We start from the raw sequence: 14,864 nt of genomic DNA on the forward strand, positions 1-14,864 counted from the left end.
AAAGTAAACTGGGGCAACCTCTGTGAAAAACAGTACAGAGGCTCTTCAACAAATTAAAAAACAAACGCAGGGCGCCTCGGTGGCTCAGTCTGTTGAGTGGCTGACTCTTGATCTCACCTCAGGTCCCGATCTCAGGGTCATGAGTTCAAGCCCTGAGTTGGGCTTCATGCTGGGTGGGGAGTCTACTTAAAAAAACAAAAACAAAAACAAAAACAAAAACACACAAATGCCATATGATCCAGTAATTCCACTATTGGGTATTTACTCAAAGAAAATGAAAACACTAATTCAAAAAGATACACACATCTCTATGTTTATTGAAGCATTACCTACAATAGCCAAGATATGGAAGCAACCCACATGTCCATTGATGGATGAATGGATAAAGAAGATGTGGTATATATGTGCAAAGGAATATTACTCAGCCATAAAGAAGAATGAGATCTTGCCATTTGTGGCAACATGGATGGATTTAGAGGATATTATGCCAAGCGAAATAAGTCAGACAGAAAGACAAATACCACATGATTTCACTTATATGTGGAATTTAAAAATCAAAACAAACTCATAAATACAGAAAATAAACTGTTGGGAGGGGCAGCAAATTAGGCGAAGGGGATTAAGATACTAACTTCCTGTTATAAAATAAGTAAGTCACAGAGACAAAGAACAACACAGGGAATACAGTCATGTTGTACATGTCATTGTATGCTGACAGATGGTAACTATATTGATCACTGAACACTCACTATGTATAGAATTGTTGAATCGCTATGTCATATACCTGAAACTAATATAACAGTCTATGTCAACTATAATTCAATAATAAATTATTTTTTAAAAAGGAAGAAAAGCCTGTAACATGCTACAACATGGATGGATCTTGAGGACACTATATTAAGTGAAAGTAGCCAAACACAAAGAATACTGTATAATTGCACTTATATGAGGTGTCTAAGGTAATCAAATTCACAGAAACAGAAAGAATGGTGGTGGGAGAAAGGGGAAAAAGGGCAGTTGTTTAATGGGTACAAAATTTAGTTCTATAAGATTAAGAAGTTCTAGACATATTGCACAACAATGTAAATATACTTAACACTATCAAACTACACTTTAAAAAAAATGATTAACACGATATGTTTGTGATGTGGTTTTTTAACACACACACACACACACAAAATCTACATGTTACCATTTTGCTATACATCTTTGATGGTGATGGTATGGGACAAATGTTTATAATGTGTATGTAGCATTTACTCCCTATAATGCAATTTCCTTTGAAACCCCACACACAGAAAAATCTCTCACAAACTCAGCATTTATTAAATATATCAAGTACTGAGCATCTTAAATTATAGTTTATTAATTAGGGAGGAAGGACCAAATGTACAGACTGAGGAAAAATCAGCTATTCTGTCTTGTATTTTATCTTTGTGATCATCTGATTCATGTCGGTCTTCTCCAAGTAGACCGTAAGCTCCAGTGCCTAGTTTTGTTCTCCATTGTATCTCCAGGGCCTAGAAAATAGTACATAAATATTTACCAGACGAATGAATATAGTATTAAACACTTGGAGATGTGGTAACATCCAGGCCTACAATCACCAAATTCAAGTGTAACACGAGATATACCATAAAGGAGGCAGAATCAACTTTCAAAAAACTAATTTTAATCAAAACAAAATTGTTGATCATTAACAAGTTTATAAAACAGTGATTTAGTTACATAAATAAATTGATATCAGTGTATCAAATCTTAGTTACTTTCAACTTCATGAGCATGTTTACATGGGTGATGAAGTACAACCTTTTTTTTTTCTTTTTACCTATTATAATAAATAAAATGGAGCGCATGAAATAGTTCTTCTAAACAAAAATACCTACAAACATACCTCTAGCATGTTCTCTAATGAAGGGAACAGGAGACACTGGACAACTTTTGCACCAAAACATAAAAATTGCTTTAAAAAGCACAAGGTTACAGAACCATCAGCTAAAGTAAAGACACTATACTGTAACCAAAGTTGGTATTTAATAATATAATGAACAGTTTGGTAGTTAGATCTCCAGTTTGGTTATTTTAAAGCATTAAGACAAGGCAAGATAGAAGGCTGCTTTTGTTTTGAGTAATTCTAGAGAAAATAAAATATATTTAAAAAAAAAAAGAAAGAAAACTGAAAAGTAGAACAGTCATACCTACACAACTTTCTGTCCTGCACAAAGTCAAAATACCTATGCAGAATAGATATATAATATATATAATGTTATTTGTGCACAAAGGTTAGCTTATTATTAGCTCACTGCAAAGGCGTAATGTATCATATGTCAATTGTTTTGGAAAACATTTTCCGTTTTGTGTCAAAAGGATGTTTCTTTTAAGTTTCCTAGGCTAGGAGGCACAAACCCCAATTCCGGCATACTGTATATTCTTAATGCTAAGGCTTGCTGCTCTGGCTGTGTATTTTGTTGTCCCTCTTTATTCTAGTGCCTGTTACAAGCATGTGTGGTATAGTGGTTGTTGGTGGTGGTGTGTGTCTGGTGTCTGTGTGTATACATATATATATGTATACATAAGCTGTATAAATATATATACATATATAACCTCTCCCAATAAGATCTCAGTCCAACCATGCAATCCAAAAGGTGGCTCTGCATAGATGCCCAGCATGAAGTTCACCGCCTGAGCCAACCCTGAAGCAAGGCGCACTTTTAGTCCTTCTGATAGGTTTTCTCTCAGTTTTTTTTGTTTTTGTTTAAAACCAAGCTACTGCAGCTTCAAGTATTTTGCATTACATAGAATATTTTTTATAAATTAGTTAATGTTATATTTTCAATATTCAGACATATACTATAATATATATACAGTACAATAAATGCTCTCATTCTTTTTTTAATTTTTTTTTTTTTTGATAAATCCCTGAGAATGTATGTTGACAGTCGCTAAGTTTCCACATGCACAAGCATCGTGTGCCATGCTTCTGGACGAACAGCACTGCAAAGCCACGTGGGTCAGCCTTTTAACTATTAGTATTTCATTTTGTTGGTTTGTTTAAATATGCTGAAAATGTAAAGATGAGTTACAAAGGAGTAAAGCTGAATCCATTCGAGGTACTTATCACAGGATGGAGGTGTTTTGTTTGGTTTTTAAAGCCATTTCAATTATTTTTTTTGAGGCTGTGAACGTATACAGAAAACAGGAGAGCTATGTGGACTTTCGCCACTTGACAACATATACTCAGTGTAAACCAAACCTTTTTAACCTCTCTCTCATACAAAACCAAAAAAAAAAAATTATAATAAAATAAAAGGAAAGAAAAAAAAGTAAGAAAAAGGGAAAAAATTAAAAACACACAAACTTTCACAACATGACAATTTAGTCTGCAAACGCAATAGAACTATACACATATAATACCGGTGTGGCTCTGTTCTTTAAGTTAAAAAGGGTACAAAGGCAGGCTCAAGTAAAAACAAACCATCCCTCCCATTCCCACCCCCCACCCCCATTCATACAAGTTCTATCAACCAAACCTCTCCCGAACCAACATCATCAGTTTCTTTTTGCCTTTGTAGATTTGTTTCAGGTTGTCAATAAACTGTGTAAACTGAATGTGTCCATCATGCGCCATTAAGAAGGTCTCTCGGGCCTTGCTGAGGAACTCGATAAACTCACTATAATGCCGAGGACTGATGTGTGTGAGTCGTGAGTGCGTCGTGTTGATGTAGGCCCCAATTGTGGCATCCAAGAGCTGCCTCAAGGGGGCCTTGTCCAGTGACATGAGCTTTCCAGAGTTCCTCCTTCCGTGAAGTCCCACCATGCCAGGAGTGGTCAGAGTGCATCTGCGCAAAATGTCTGACAGTACCGTTGCACACTTGACACTCTTGACCACCAGAGGTATTATAGCCGCAAGCTCATTTTTACCAAGGGAGTGGCTGAGCGCACAGGCCCACAAAACGTCATTAATGGCAGGGTGTGTGTCCTGATTGTAGCTCAGGTTGAGATGGGTCATGGCCAGGGTGGCCAGCTTGTAGGCCCTCATGGGATACCCGCGGTGCTCCATGTACCGTGCTATTGTAAAGAGCTGGGTGTAGCTCATGCCAGTCGTAGCAGCGTCAAGAACAATTTGGTACGCCGTCTCAAAAGCGATGTGATCCTTTTCACACAAGGTCAGCGCGGAGAGGGCACAGTTCTGAGGGTCCTTCATGGCACACTGCAATGCAAGTGTCCGGGCACTGCTGGCCAGCTTTTCCTGCTGGTGGCAGTCCAGGTGGAGGCGGACGATGGTGCTGTTGGACATCACGGTGGTCGCAACTATACTTGTGGCCTCAGTGGGAGTAAAGAGGGTAAACCAGCTCTGCATGATGCTGTCCAGGGCATAAACACCTTCAAGGAACACAGAGAAGCCCTATTACTGACGAGGAGGCTGCCCAAAGGTCTTGCCTTATGTCCACCTCATAATCAGTGCTTACATGGTTAACCAGCACAGGACATGAGCTAGGCCAGAGGATCCTGTAAGGTAATGGGCCTGGGAGCAACCTTTTAGAATAAGGTCATTATAGATTGTTATTCAGGGAAATGCCTGAAAGGAACATGAACTTCCTGTAATAAACTTCCGCAGGAGCTGGTATTTGCACTATGCTGCTTTGCCATTTCAGAAAATGGCTTTTTGCTAATGAGTTCTAGTTCACTGGGGCCTCCTGTCAGTTCCCCACTACAGAATCTGAGGCAGCGGAAACTATGACTCTCACCAAAATACAGACTTTTTATGTGGTATGTGTGTTTGTAACTTTCAAGTATACACAATACAAAATAATTTAAGACACACAAAGAAGCAGAAAAATGTGCACCATCGTCAAGAGAAAAGAGTCAACAGAAGCAGACCTACGGATGACTCAGATGTAGGAAATAACTGACAAGATCTTTATAAAAGAACCATTTTAAGTGCAGAGACCCAACACACCTGAGCCGAATAGGAAAAGCCTAACTGTGAGTGATTTAAAGAGAAGGTACGAAAAATCTCAAAGAGAAGTTAGGTATATACCTTGGTACAGGGTTAGGGAAGTTGTACAGCAGTTCTTCAACTGGTATTATCTTTGTATTGCTTCACCGAAGCATCACTTCAACAATTTAATAATATAATTTTTATATTAACACCAATTTCCCTTTTTCCAAAGTAACAAACCATTTAAGATTAATAAAAGAAAAAAACAAAAATGAGTTTACAGGATCTAAAAACTGAGGAGGCAGTGTCCTCTCAGGAAGAAGTGTATACCCTTTTTTGATGCAAACAGGAAGGGAGACGGACAACTGAACCAACATTTATTTAAGGCAACCACCACTTTGTTTGTTGGCATTCCTACTGGAAATGTAGTTTTCTTTGGGACCGATTTACTGCTAGAGAGGGGAAACAGTTGGTTGACGGGTCTCACCAAATGCAGATTATGGGCAACCAGAAGGATCTTCCTATGCCTAGCTTTCACATACCTGAAAGCTGACCTACCCCACACCCAGTAATCATTTATCTGCTGGATACAATGACATATATGCCCTCAGGCGATAAAGAAAAATCTCAGCACAACTAGGTAGCTTCATATTATTTTCACTAAAATGGACTGAACCACTAACCCACAGTCTCAAGTTAGTTTCACAGGTGGTTTCCAACCTACTAAGGATTAACTCTGGAACTCTTTAATATAAAATTATAAACCTGATTATCACAAAAAGGTACCAAAAGCACCTTAAGAGAGTGACAGAGCAGCAAAAAAAAGTATTTACTCAGTGACTTAATTTTAAAAGAGTCTGAAATCCCACAAATGTGATCTTTTGGAAGAAGAACAATGTGAGTATGTATAACTAAAGGTTGAAGGCAGGGGCTAGGGAAGACCCTGTAGGTTGCTAGGAGGAGCAAGGAGCCTTGGAGAATTCAAGGTAAAAGACCGAAAACATTTTTATATTTGTAAATGACGAGTTAAATCCGACCATGAGGCCCCTGGGAAAGCTCCCACTCCAGAGTTTACCTACCCACTTCAGTAGCACACGTTACCAGCCACCTCACCATCTCCCGCCGTCGCCAATTTAAGGTTGACAGTGTCATTCGCATAACCTATAAAGACAGGATAACAAAATGTTTCGTAAGATTAATCTACATCAATGGAAAAGGAAACAATTCATCCCAAGGCATAAACTACTAGGAATATTCCCTGCTACCAGAAGGATGGAGAGCCATATTTAGAGCCAAGTTCTGCATATCAATTTGAATTCGTTCATGGCTCCCCAGCCTAGGAGACAGAAGGCCCACATTCTACTCCAGGTGGGCTGACTGACCAGATGCAGCATCCTGGGCAAGTTGCTCAATTAATCACTTTACTCATCTGCAAAATGAGAGAGCTAGACTGCAACATTAAGCGCAGTCCATGCCCTCTTCTCCTCCTCAGCTTTAACAAATTCCATGGTCTAGATTTTTGAGGCTTCTCATGAACGAATTCTGACTAGGAATCCTCAGTTGGCAAAGAGGTATTTTAGAATAATCATTTTAATTATCCCTTCAATCTCTGGTTGCTGTTTTTCCTGGTGATCATGAAGATAACCCCAGGTCTATGGAAAGAAATCATTTTTGGCATCATTAGTCATCTGATTTTGTTTTTCACTTTCTAATAAGATCTCCAAATAAAACTATCCATCTCTTGCTGCTTCCCCCATTCAGAACATCTGGGACATGACATGCCTAAAGCCTCAGAAAGGTGTTGTGGGATTCCTTCTTGGGTCCTAGAGAGAATAAGGCAGGGACTAAGTTCTCAGTAATCTGCCATTTATCCAAAAAAAACCTGCCAGAATTCCAAATAACCAGAAAGTTCGTTAATGGGTCTTTCTGCCTATGAGGCAAGTGATAAAAATAAGCCAACTAGCATCAATTTATTTTTAAAAAGAAACTTCTAAAATGTCATTGTATAGCTTAAATGCAATCCCCTATACTCTCTGCTTGTATAGTACTATATAGGGTAAGTGTACTTTCCTGTAATCTAATCCTTAAACTTTATTAATCATCATAAGGAGAATCCATAACTAAAAAAACAGATTAATCATCTATTCAGGGCATTCTATTCCCCATACTTAAGGTAATTAGATAACAATTTCTTTCACTGCTTTTAATGGTTACCAAAAAAAGCAAATGTTAAAAGAGAATTCCTTAGAAAAGTCAAAATATAAACTTTTCAGTCCCTGGTTTACATAGTAATTTTTTTTAGAAACTATAAGGAAGCAAACATCTATCTGTATGACTAACTCAAAATGTCCTTGGTAAAACATCTAAGCAGGTCTCTGGAAAGGTGAAAACTGGACCCTGGCCTAATCACTCCTCCTTTACCGAATATTCTCAGAGTTATAAAAAGGAGCTAGAACTGCCCATCTATTATGAAAATGCAAACATCAATAAAAATTCATACTTCCTCTAAAACTTTAACCCTAACAACTGATTCTTTATTATACACGATAGTTTCACTTAAGTCTCTTACTAGAGATAATCTCCTCTATTCGCTAAAGTAGAAACAGTGATGCTAAGGCTATAATTCAGAAAATGACCTTTTTTATTGAAGGACAAAAATAGGGCTTCTAAAAGTACAGTCCCTGCACCTCAAGCAGCAGTCTGGTTCGGCTGGGAATGACCGCAGCTCTGAAGCACAGTGCTCTCCTGAAATCTAACAGCTCTGTGCACTGAAGAGTCATGTGGCTGCACTAAAATATCCAAACAGAAACAACCTGAGATGGTGCCTTTATTTAGCAGTCCTTGGGGCCCCAGGAAAGACCACCAGTCACGTACCTGCAGGCCCAGTTCCAGAGACACTTTCAAAAGAGTGATGTCTGGCAAACTGTCCATGAGAGTTGCTATTTTAAATGCATCTTGGGCAAGCTTGAAGATGTGGGATGAGGAGTGAATGTTTTTCTGGATGGATTCTAATACTGTTTCCAGCCTCCGAACATCGCCTGCAACAAACAAGGGAAAACCAAACCAAACCAAACCAAACATCAAACAACCACAACACACACACACACAGGAGGAAAAAAAGGAAACAAAACAAAACATAAAGCACAAGTTAATTTACCTGAAATGTTCACATATAGCACAAATGTTACTACAACTAAGGGTCCCAGAGTTACTGAAATGCCTATGAATCGCAGTTTCACAAAAAAGATACACCAAGACACACCCCTAGTGACTAAAAGCACGTATTAACCAGAACCAACATGAGACAGCAAAAAGCCCTCCCAGTTCCTATTACATATTTTTGGTGAATATTTCAGGGAGGAAAAAAAAATGTAACCTACCATTTTAATCTGCTTCTGAACCTGAACCACCATTTACATGGTGTGGCAACTAAACCTAAACTCAGCCAGCACCAAGTTTAATGATACAATTAAAAGAGGAAAATGTCAGGCTCAAGTGAGCAGCACCCATCCTACTTCATAGGCTAACATCTAAGGAAAAGGATCCCTTACATCTGGACATTGGCACCACGATTGACAATTTGATAGAAAATATAATCCTTTAAAAAAAGAAAAAAAGCAAACTAACACAATAACCATGAGGCCTCAGGACAATCCAGTACCTTTGGCTGCAGTCAGCATGGTGGATGCCAGCTCACACTGCTGGGATTCTATGTGGCTTAGAGTGAACCAACGAGGATACCGGTTGGGAACGACTGACGCAATATGGTGTGGGCGGGTGAGGTCTCCCGTCGGAGCAGTAGATTCCAATACTAGTAACCTGTAATGAGAAGACAAGATAGTTGGTTCCTAGTTATTCCTTGTTCATCCCCTTGGCCACAGGATCTGGTCAGAAGGCAGATGAGTGGGTAGATGGTGGGAGAAACTGTTCAGGTCCTGGGTGCAGGAAGAGCTGGTACAGCTACACTCTGCTATCTGGATGCCAAAGACACCTTGTTAATTGCTCAGTACTCAAACCTAAGAGATTTTTTTTCTTTACCATCATTCAAAAATGGAACACTGAAGAGATCTGAAACACAAAACTTGATGTTCACCTACTATAAAATTTTTGAATCTTATCACACTCAATAAAAAGTAAAAGTCAACAGAAATTCAGAGGCAAGTGAATGAACATTTAAGACTGAGATTACAACAGTCAGGGAACAGTGGATAGCTGAAATGGATAAGCTAACTCATTAAAACACAAAGTAAGGGGGAAGTTAAACAAAAATGGCCTCCTTTCCATAGATTCATACTTCCTGCAGAATTAGTTCCTTATTACATTAGGAATTTATAGTTAGAATATGTTGTATCAATTCTCTCAGAGATGATGAATGCAAATGATCCAAGTATTTGTCCTTTGACAGCCTTGCTTAAATTCAGTGTAATCTCTGATTTCAATCAATCTATCTTTTGATTAAGAATATGTCGACAAATAAAGAACAATTACTGAAAACAGAGCACATGCTTAGCGATCTCTTCCAAATATAAGTACCGAAGAGATAAGCAGAGTAGCTACAACTGCAGTTATTCCTTCACAGTCATCAAAACACTGACCTCAACTCAAGTATACCAGTGTTAGGGAGTAAGAGCTAAAGACCAAGAGGAATTAACACGGTCAGGGTGTGATGCTGGCCTTGGGGTCCCACCCAAGAGCAGTTACTGTTCGGGCAGGCCAAATGCCTCACTTTCTTTTCCTTTTATCTAGGGACAAAGAGATGTTAGCGCATTAAAGGGTGGCAAGGTAGGCAATTAAGTAATAAGAATTTTGGTGGAGTTGCCATTTAACTTTTCAAAAAACCCAGAATGTTCCTGTGTTCACCAGCAGATCTTTCCAGAGTTGCTGTAGAGGAAACTAGTCAACAGCCCTGAAAAGATGAGAAAATGAGTGCTAAAAACACCCTTTTCCAGCTCCCCCACCCTTCCCCCACTTCCAGAAAGACTAAGAAGCAAGTAAGCTACAGGTCTCTTTTCTTGCCTGTTCCCCTGGTGCCTTAAGATGCTCTAGTAGGTCACACTACCTCCCTTCCACAGCAGTCCTTTAGCAGAAGTAGTGGCAAGGAAAAGAAAAGAGGTGGAAAATAATCCCCCAGTGCCCCACTAGGATAAACAAACTGCCTTGGCAGCAACCAAGGACAAATATAAATGAGTTTCTGAGTGTTAGAAAAGCAAGCCTTTCCACCTCACAGATACCTTCCCATAAGCCAGAATCACAGAGAAACCTTATCACCTTTTACCCTTCAACTTTACAGTGGTCATAGCAATAGCATTTGGTGGCACCAAAATATTAGCATTCTTCTCTTTACAACAGGAGCAAATTCTTAAGATTTAAGAAGTATAGAGCTGAGTATCTGTCGTTGTCTGACAACTTCTATTTCAGCTTCCGAAAATGGGAATAGGCACTTACTTACAAAACTGTGCCCTAAAATACAAACCAAGGGGCATAAAGTAATTTAGTGGGTGTGGGGCACCCACTAAAGAATGAAAATAATTTCATTATTTTTACTTATGTTAGTTATTAATTTATTTGGGGGTATTTTTAAAAACAGATGAGAATTTCACAAGGTTTCTCTGATAGGTTAATGAGATTTCATGGTGCCAAGGGAAGAATGCCAAGTTAAAGGATGTCAGCCTCAATACACAGACACACACATAGGTACGTACGTACGTACACACACACACACACATCCCCACCCACTCACTCACTGCACAGAAAAGAGGCCCCCTGAAAGACATAAACTACCCTCATACAAACAAGAATTTCTTTTGAATCCACTACACTGGTTGCAGACAGAGAATCTCTGGTGAAAAGATTCTATGGGATCAAAGTATTCTCCAACACCTCAAGCTCTTGGGTGTGTACATGGTTTGTCTTTGGTGACTATAACTGGGTCTAATCTGCACTTTCACATAGGAGTGTTTTAATTTTTTAAAAAAGAAAAAAATCTCATGTTTTAAGAAAGGTGGATATGACTTTCAGGTCCTTAAGGTTTAATAGGCAACATAAAAGATTAAAAAATACAATCCTGAATTCATTAAAAAATACCTAGACAAATTCATGATAAAAATATTTGGTGAATAGACTTTAAAAAGGAAAGTGAAAACAGAAAGGTCAGTGGCAGAGAACAACATTTTCTGATTATTATTATTATTGTAAAGGAGGGGCTGGAAGCAGTCAGAGTACGGAGAGCAGGTCCTGGAAGATGCCTAACAGTGATGCCTTCAACCCTAGCCGCAGGCCCCATCTTCCCTCATCCTCCAGTTGAGCACAAAGGTGTTTTGGTGATCCTAAGGCCTTCCCGCACTAATGATGGAATGTGGGATTAAAGCAGGTGTGAACGGTTCCCTCAGTTATTACATTCAGGCAAGTATACTTATTATTTACCACTGCTTCAAAAGTCTAATTTTTTCAAAACAACCAACTATTTAGGAAGGTTTCAATCGGTGCTCCCTTATGATTAAACTTGGCCTAAAATTGTTCTCTAATTCCCAAATTCTAGCTTCAAGAGAAATAAGGAAAAAGCCACCAAGAGCACAAGTACGAAGCAGTCTAGGATACAATTCTTCCCTTACTGTAAAACAAAAGCCAAGCAAACCAACAAACAAACCACCACTATAACAATCCAAGAAGCATAAATAGTTTCTTTAGCTTTTCTGCTGCCTACAAGAAATATGAATGAATGAGAAGTCAGTGAACAGCCATTCTTCCCCGTGGGGAATCTGGATCGCCTCTGCCCGGCCGGGCTGTGAATACGTACCGCATCGCTCTCAGTGCAATTTTGTATGCCAATTCAGCATCATGAGGTAGGAGAGAGGTGAAGAGATACTTGGCAAATGTGTGCATTGGAACGCTCTCCCGATGGATTATTTCGCCTAAACCACTATATGGTCCGGCTGTGGGAAGAGAGCATACACATTTTACATTCCTAAAAAAGGAACTAAGACTTCTTGTAAAGTATATTTTTTAAAATTTTTATGTAAAGTTATAACATATACAAGCTAATCTAGTTCAGAATGTAATCAAAGTGACATAGTAGAAAGAAATACAATTCTTAGTCAAAAATGATTTTACAGGGTATAGTAGCCAATATTGAATTCACTTCAGGAACAGTCCCCCAACTAACTGTACCACAGCTAAAATGAGAATCACAGAACTAGGGGGCAGAGCTTTTTCATATTATAACTGCTTCAGAGAAAGAAACCCTCCAAAGCACAACATCTCACTGAATTCAAAAAACATTCTCAATGTTTAACATCTGAGCATCCAGATTTTCAAATGCAGATGACTCTGCGGCTTAACTTTGGAATCTGCCCCTGGACTCAATCAGTCTTATGGGCACAGACAAGCCGGGTTTCCAGAAAAGAGTGCTCTGCCTCACGGGAGGCATCTAAACCACAAATCCCAATACAAAGATTTTAAACACTGTTGCTTCTAATAAGCAGAAATAGATATTAATTCTCAGAAAGTGATTCATAATAAAAGAATAGTTAGTAACCCATTTGATACTCACCATAGGCAAAAGAAAAAAAAATTAAAGTAACTGGAAATCTACCACTTTGGGGGCTCCAAAAGACCAATTTCAAAAGCAAAATTACATTTAAGCTGTCAAAAATCATTTCTTAGTAAGTTATGATGGGAATGGTGGCAGAGCTAACTTCCCCTGTGTGCTCTCTGAATGCTGCCCCTAAGAAAGGCGATACCGAATTTTAAAATAAATTTTGAAAGGAAACCACAGTGGTTAGTTCAACTACTTTCCACTTAGGTACTTTGAGGTTTAGTTCCTGTAAAGTGTTTAATAAATTAGTTTCCATGTCACCTTTGGGTAACATCTGTTTCACGATTTCTAGAATTATGAACCATGACACTGCTGCTCAAAGGACATAATACATTTGTTTTCCATGAGAAAAATCAGTCTGGCGAAGAGTTTAGAATGCAAGAAATGGCAGTTCAGAAGTAATGGTGAGAGGAGTTACTGAACTGGGCACTGGGTAGGAGCACAATACAGTCTAGATCATTTCAACAGAGATTATTTTAACATTTCATTATTTTATTTTTTGTTTAGTATTTTTAATTGCTCATTATTTAAGTACTTTGAAAATCATATTTTCATAAAATCTTATTTACCTAGGCAAACTAAAATCCATCCTACGTTTCTAATTTTACCAAATCTATTACCCTTCCTATCTTTAAGACATTTAAAAATGTTTTAGTGACCCAAAAGTCTTCAAAAGTTGATATAGCATCATAGTTCTGCCTTTAGCCAAATTTTTAAATTATTATTATCATGGACTGAATGTTTATATTCCCCACCCCAATTCAAATGCTGAAGCCCCAACTCCCAGTGTGACCGTACTTGGAGACAGGGCCTTTACACAGAGGTAGTGAAGGTGAAATGAGTTCACAGGGTGTGGCCCTGATCCAACAGGATTAGTGTCCTTATAAGAACACACATCAGAGAGCTCTCTTGCTCTCTCTCCCCCTTTGCCTTGTGAGGGCACAAGGAGAAGACAGACATTTATAAGACAGGAAGAGAGGGCTCACCAGAAATTTAACTGACAAGCACTTTGACCTTGGACTTCCCAGCCTCCAGAACTGTGAGAAATTTCTATTGCTTAAGCCACCCACTCTGCAAGTATTTTGTTATGGCAGCCTGGGCAGACTAAAACACTCTTATTTTACTGAAGTTCTCATTATAGCAAATTTGTAGATTATCCATTTTCTTCATTTCTCCTCCATTTCCTTTCAGTGTTTCCCTTAAATCATCAAGTTACCTTTTCATGCTATGCAAAAACAAACAAACAAAAAACTCCAGGATGCATAATCAGCACTTAATGTTATGACACCTCCCAACAAGAAAAATATTCTGTCAGGCATCACAGAATTATTTACGGATTAATAATGACTGTAATCCCTGAACTCCCAGAAATGCTTTACCAATATACCAATTGATCCAATATGCCAGTATTGTATTGTGGTCAAAAGTGATTAACACACAGCAACAATACAGGGTTACTGCTTTTTTTTTTTTCAGAAAAAGTTAGCATCTTTTATTTCAGAATAGTTAGTGTCTGCTAACTACTTTGCCCCTGAAATTTCCAGAGTGTTAAATACATGAAGAACTTGGTGCCCCAGTGTCGTGAACTCAATCACGGAGTGCTTATTTTCGGGAGTTTATAGAAATGGTCCCTCGGCTTCCCTTTGGACTGCTTCCTGTCCTGCACTACCCACTTTCTACAGCCCTAGCAGGACCAGGAAAGGAAAAGAGGCTGTGATGAGTCAAAAAGCACTCTATGTCAGGCACAGTTTAAAAAAAAAAAAAAAATGTTTAACGGGAAGAGATGCACTAGTCAAAAACTAAGAAAAAGTTTTAAAATATTCATGAGTAATGAACATGGAGACATCCAAAAGGGCAAATGATAAACAGGTATCAGACACTATCAACTCTGAAAAACACACATACTCTTCCTGTCCTTCAGTATAATGGCAATCAAAAGTTGGTTACTAAGAGCCAGTGATAGCAGTAAGAGTTTGTGGCTAATGATACTGCTTATATCAAAAGGAATTATATAGGAGGAAACCAAAACAAAACAGTAATGAAAGAATGAAGATCACTTGAAATTTGCCAAGATAGGCTTTTTTTATCTTTAGAAGAAAAAAAAATGTTAAGGTGAGGGCTTCAAAAAATTAATATCAGGAATTTTACCAAAATTAAATATGATATTAAGAACATGTTCCCTTTAATTTTATTTTTTAAATAACATTTTCCCTTTAAAATGCACTTCTAAAACATACAAATGTGTAATATATTTGATGAAAATATTTTCTTTCAAAGAGATCTTTAGCTTTGGACAAATAAAAGAGGTTGTGAAATGTTATTTTCTCT

At 38.3% G+C, this 14,864-nt stretch overlaps 1 protein-coding gene across 1 annotated transcript in view; it reads right to left on the bottom strand.

Annotated features, from left to right (window-relative positions):
• Positions 1 to 1,650: 1,650 nt before the first annotated feature.
• ZSWIM6 (zinc finger SWIM-type containing 6) overlaps positions 1,651 to 14,864 on the bottom strand; it is a 190,055-nt gene continuing 176,841 nt past the window's right edge. Inside the window, exons 10-14 of the mRNA XM_031042025.2 lie at positions 11,739 to 11,874; positions 8,604 to 8,761; positions 7,817 to 7,980; positions 6,022 to 6,103; positions 1,651 to 4,383 (exon numbers count right to left, since the gene is read on the bottom strand). Coding sequence (XP_030897885.2) covers positions 3,521 to 4,383; positions 6,022 to 6,103; positions 7,817 to 7,980; positions 8,604 to 8,761; positions 11,739 to 11,874 — 1,403 coding nt within the window. The 3' untranslated portion in view covers positions 1,651 to 3,520. The remainder of the gene's footprint in view (positions 4,384 to 6,021; positions 6,104 to 7,816; positions 7,981 to 8,603; positions 8,762 to 11,738; positions 11,875 to 14,864) is intronic.

Source organism: Leptonychotes weddellii, chromosome 7 (assembly GCF_054177405.1).
Source record: "Leptonychotes weddellii isolate Sample4059 chromosome 7, ASM5417740v2, whole genome shotgun sequence".
NCBI classification, from domain to species: Eukaryota; Metazoa; Chordata; class Mammalia; order Carnivora; family Phocidae; genus Leptonychotes; species Leptonychotes weddellii.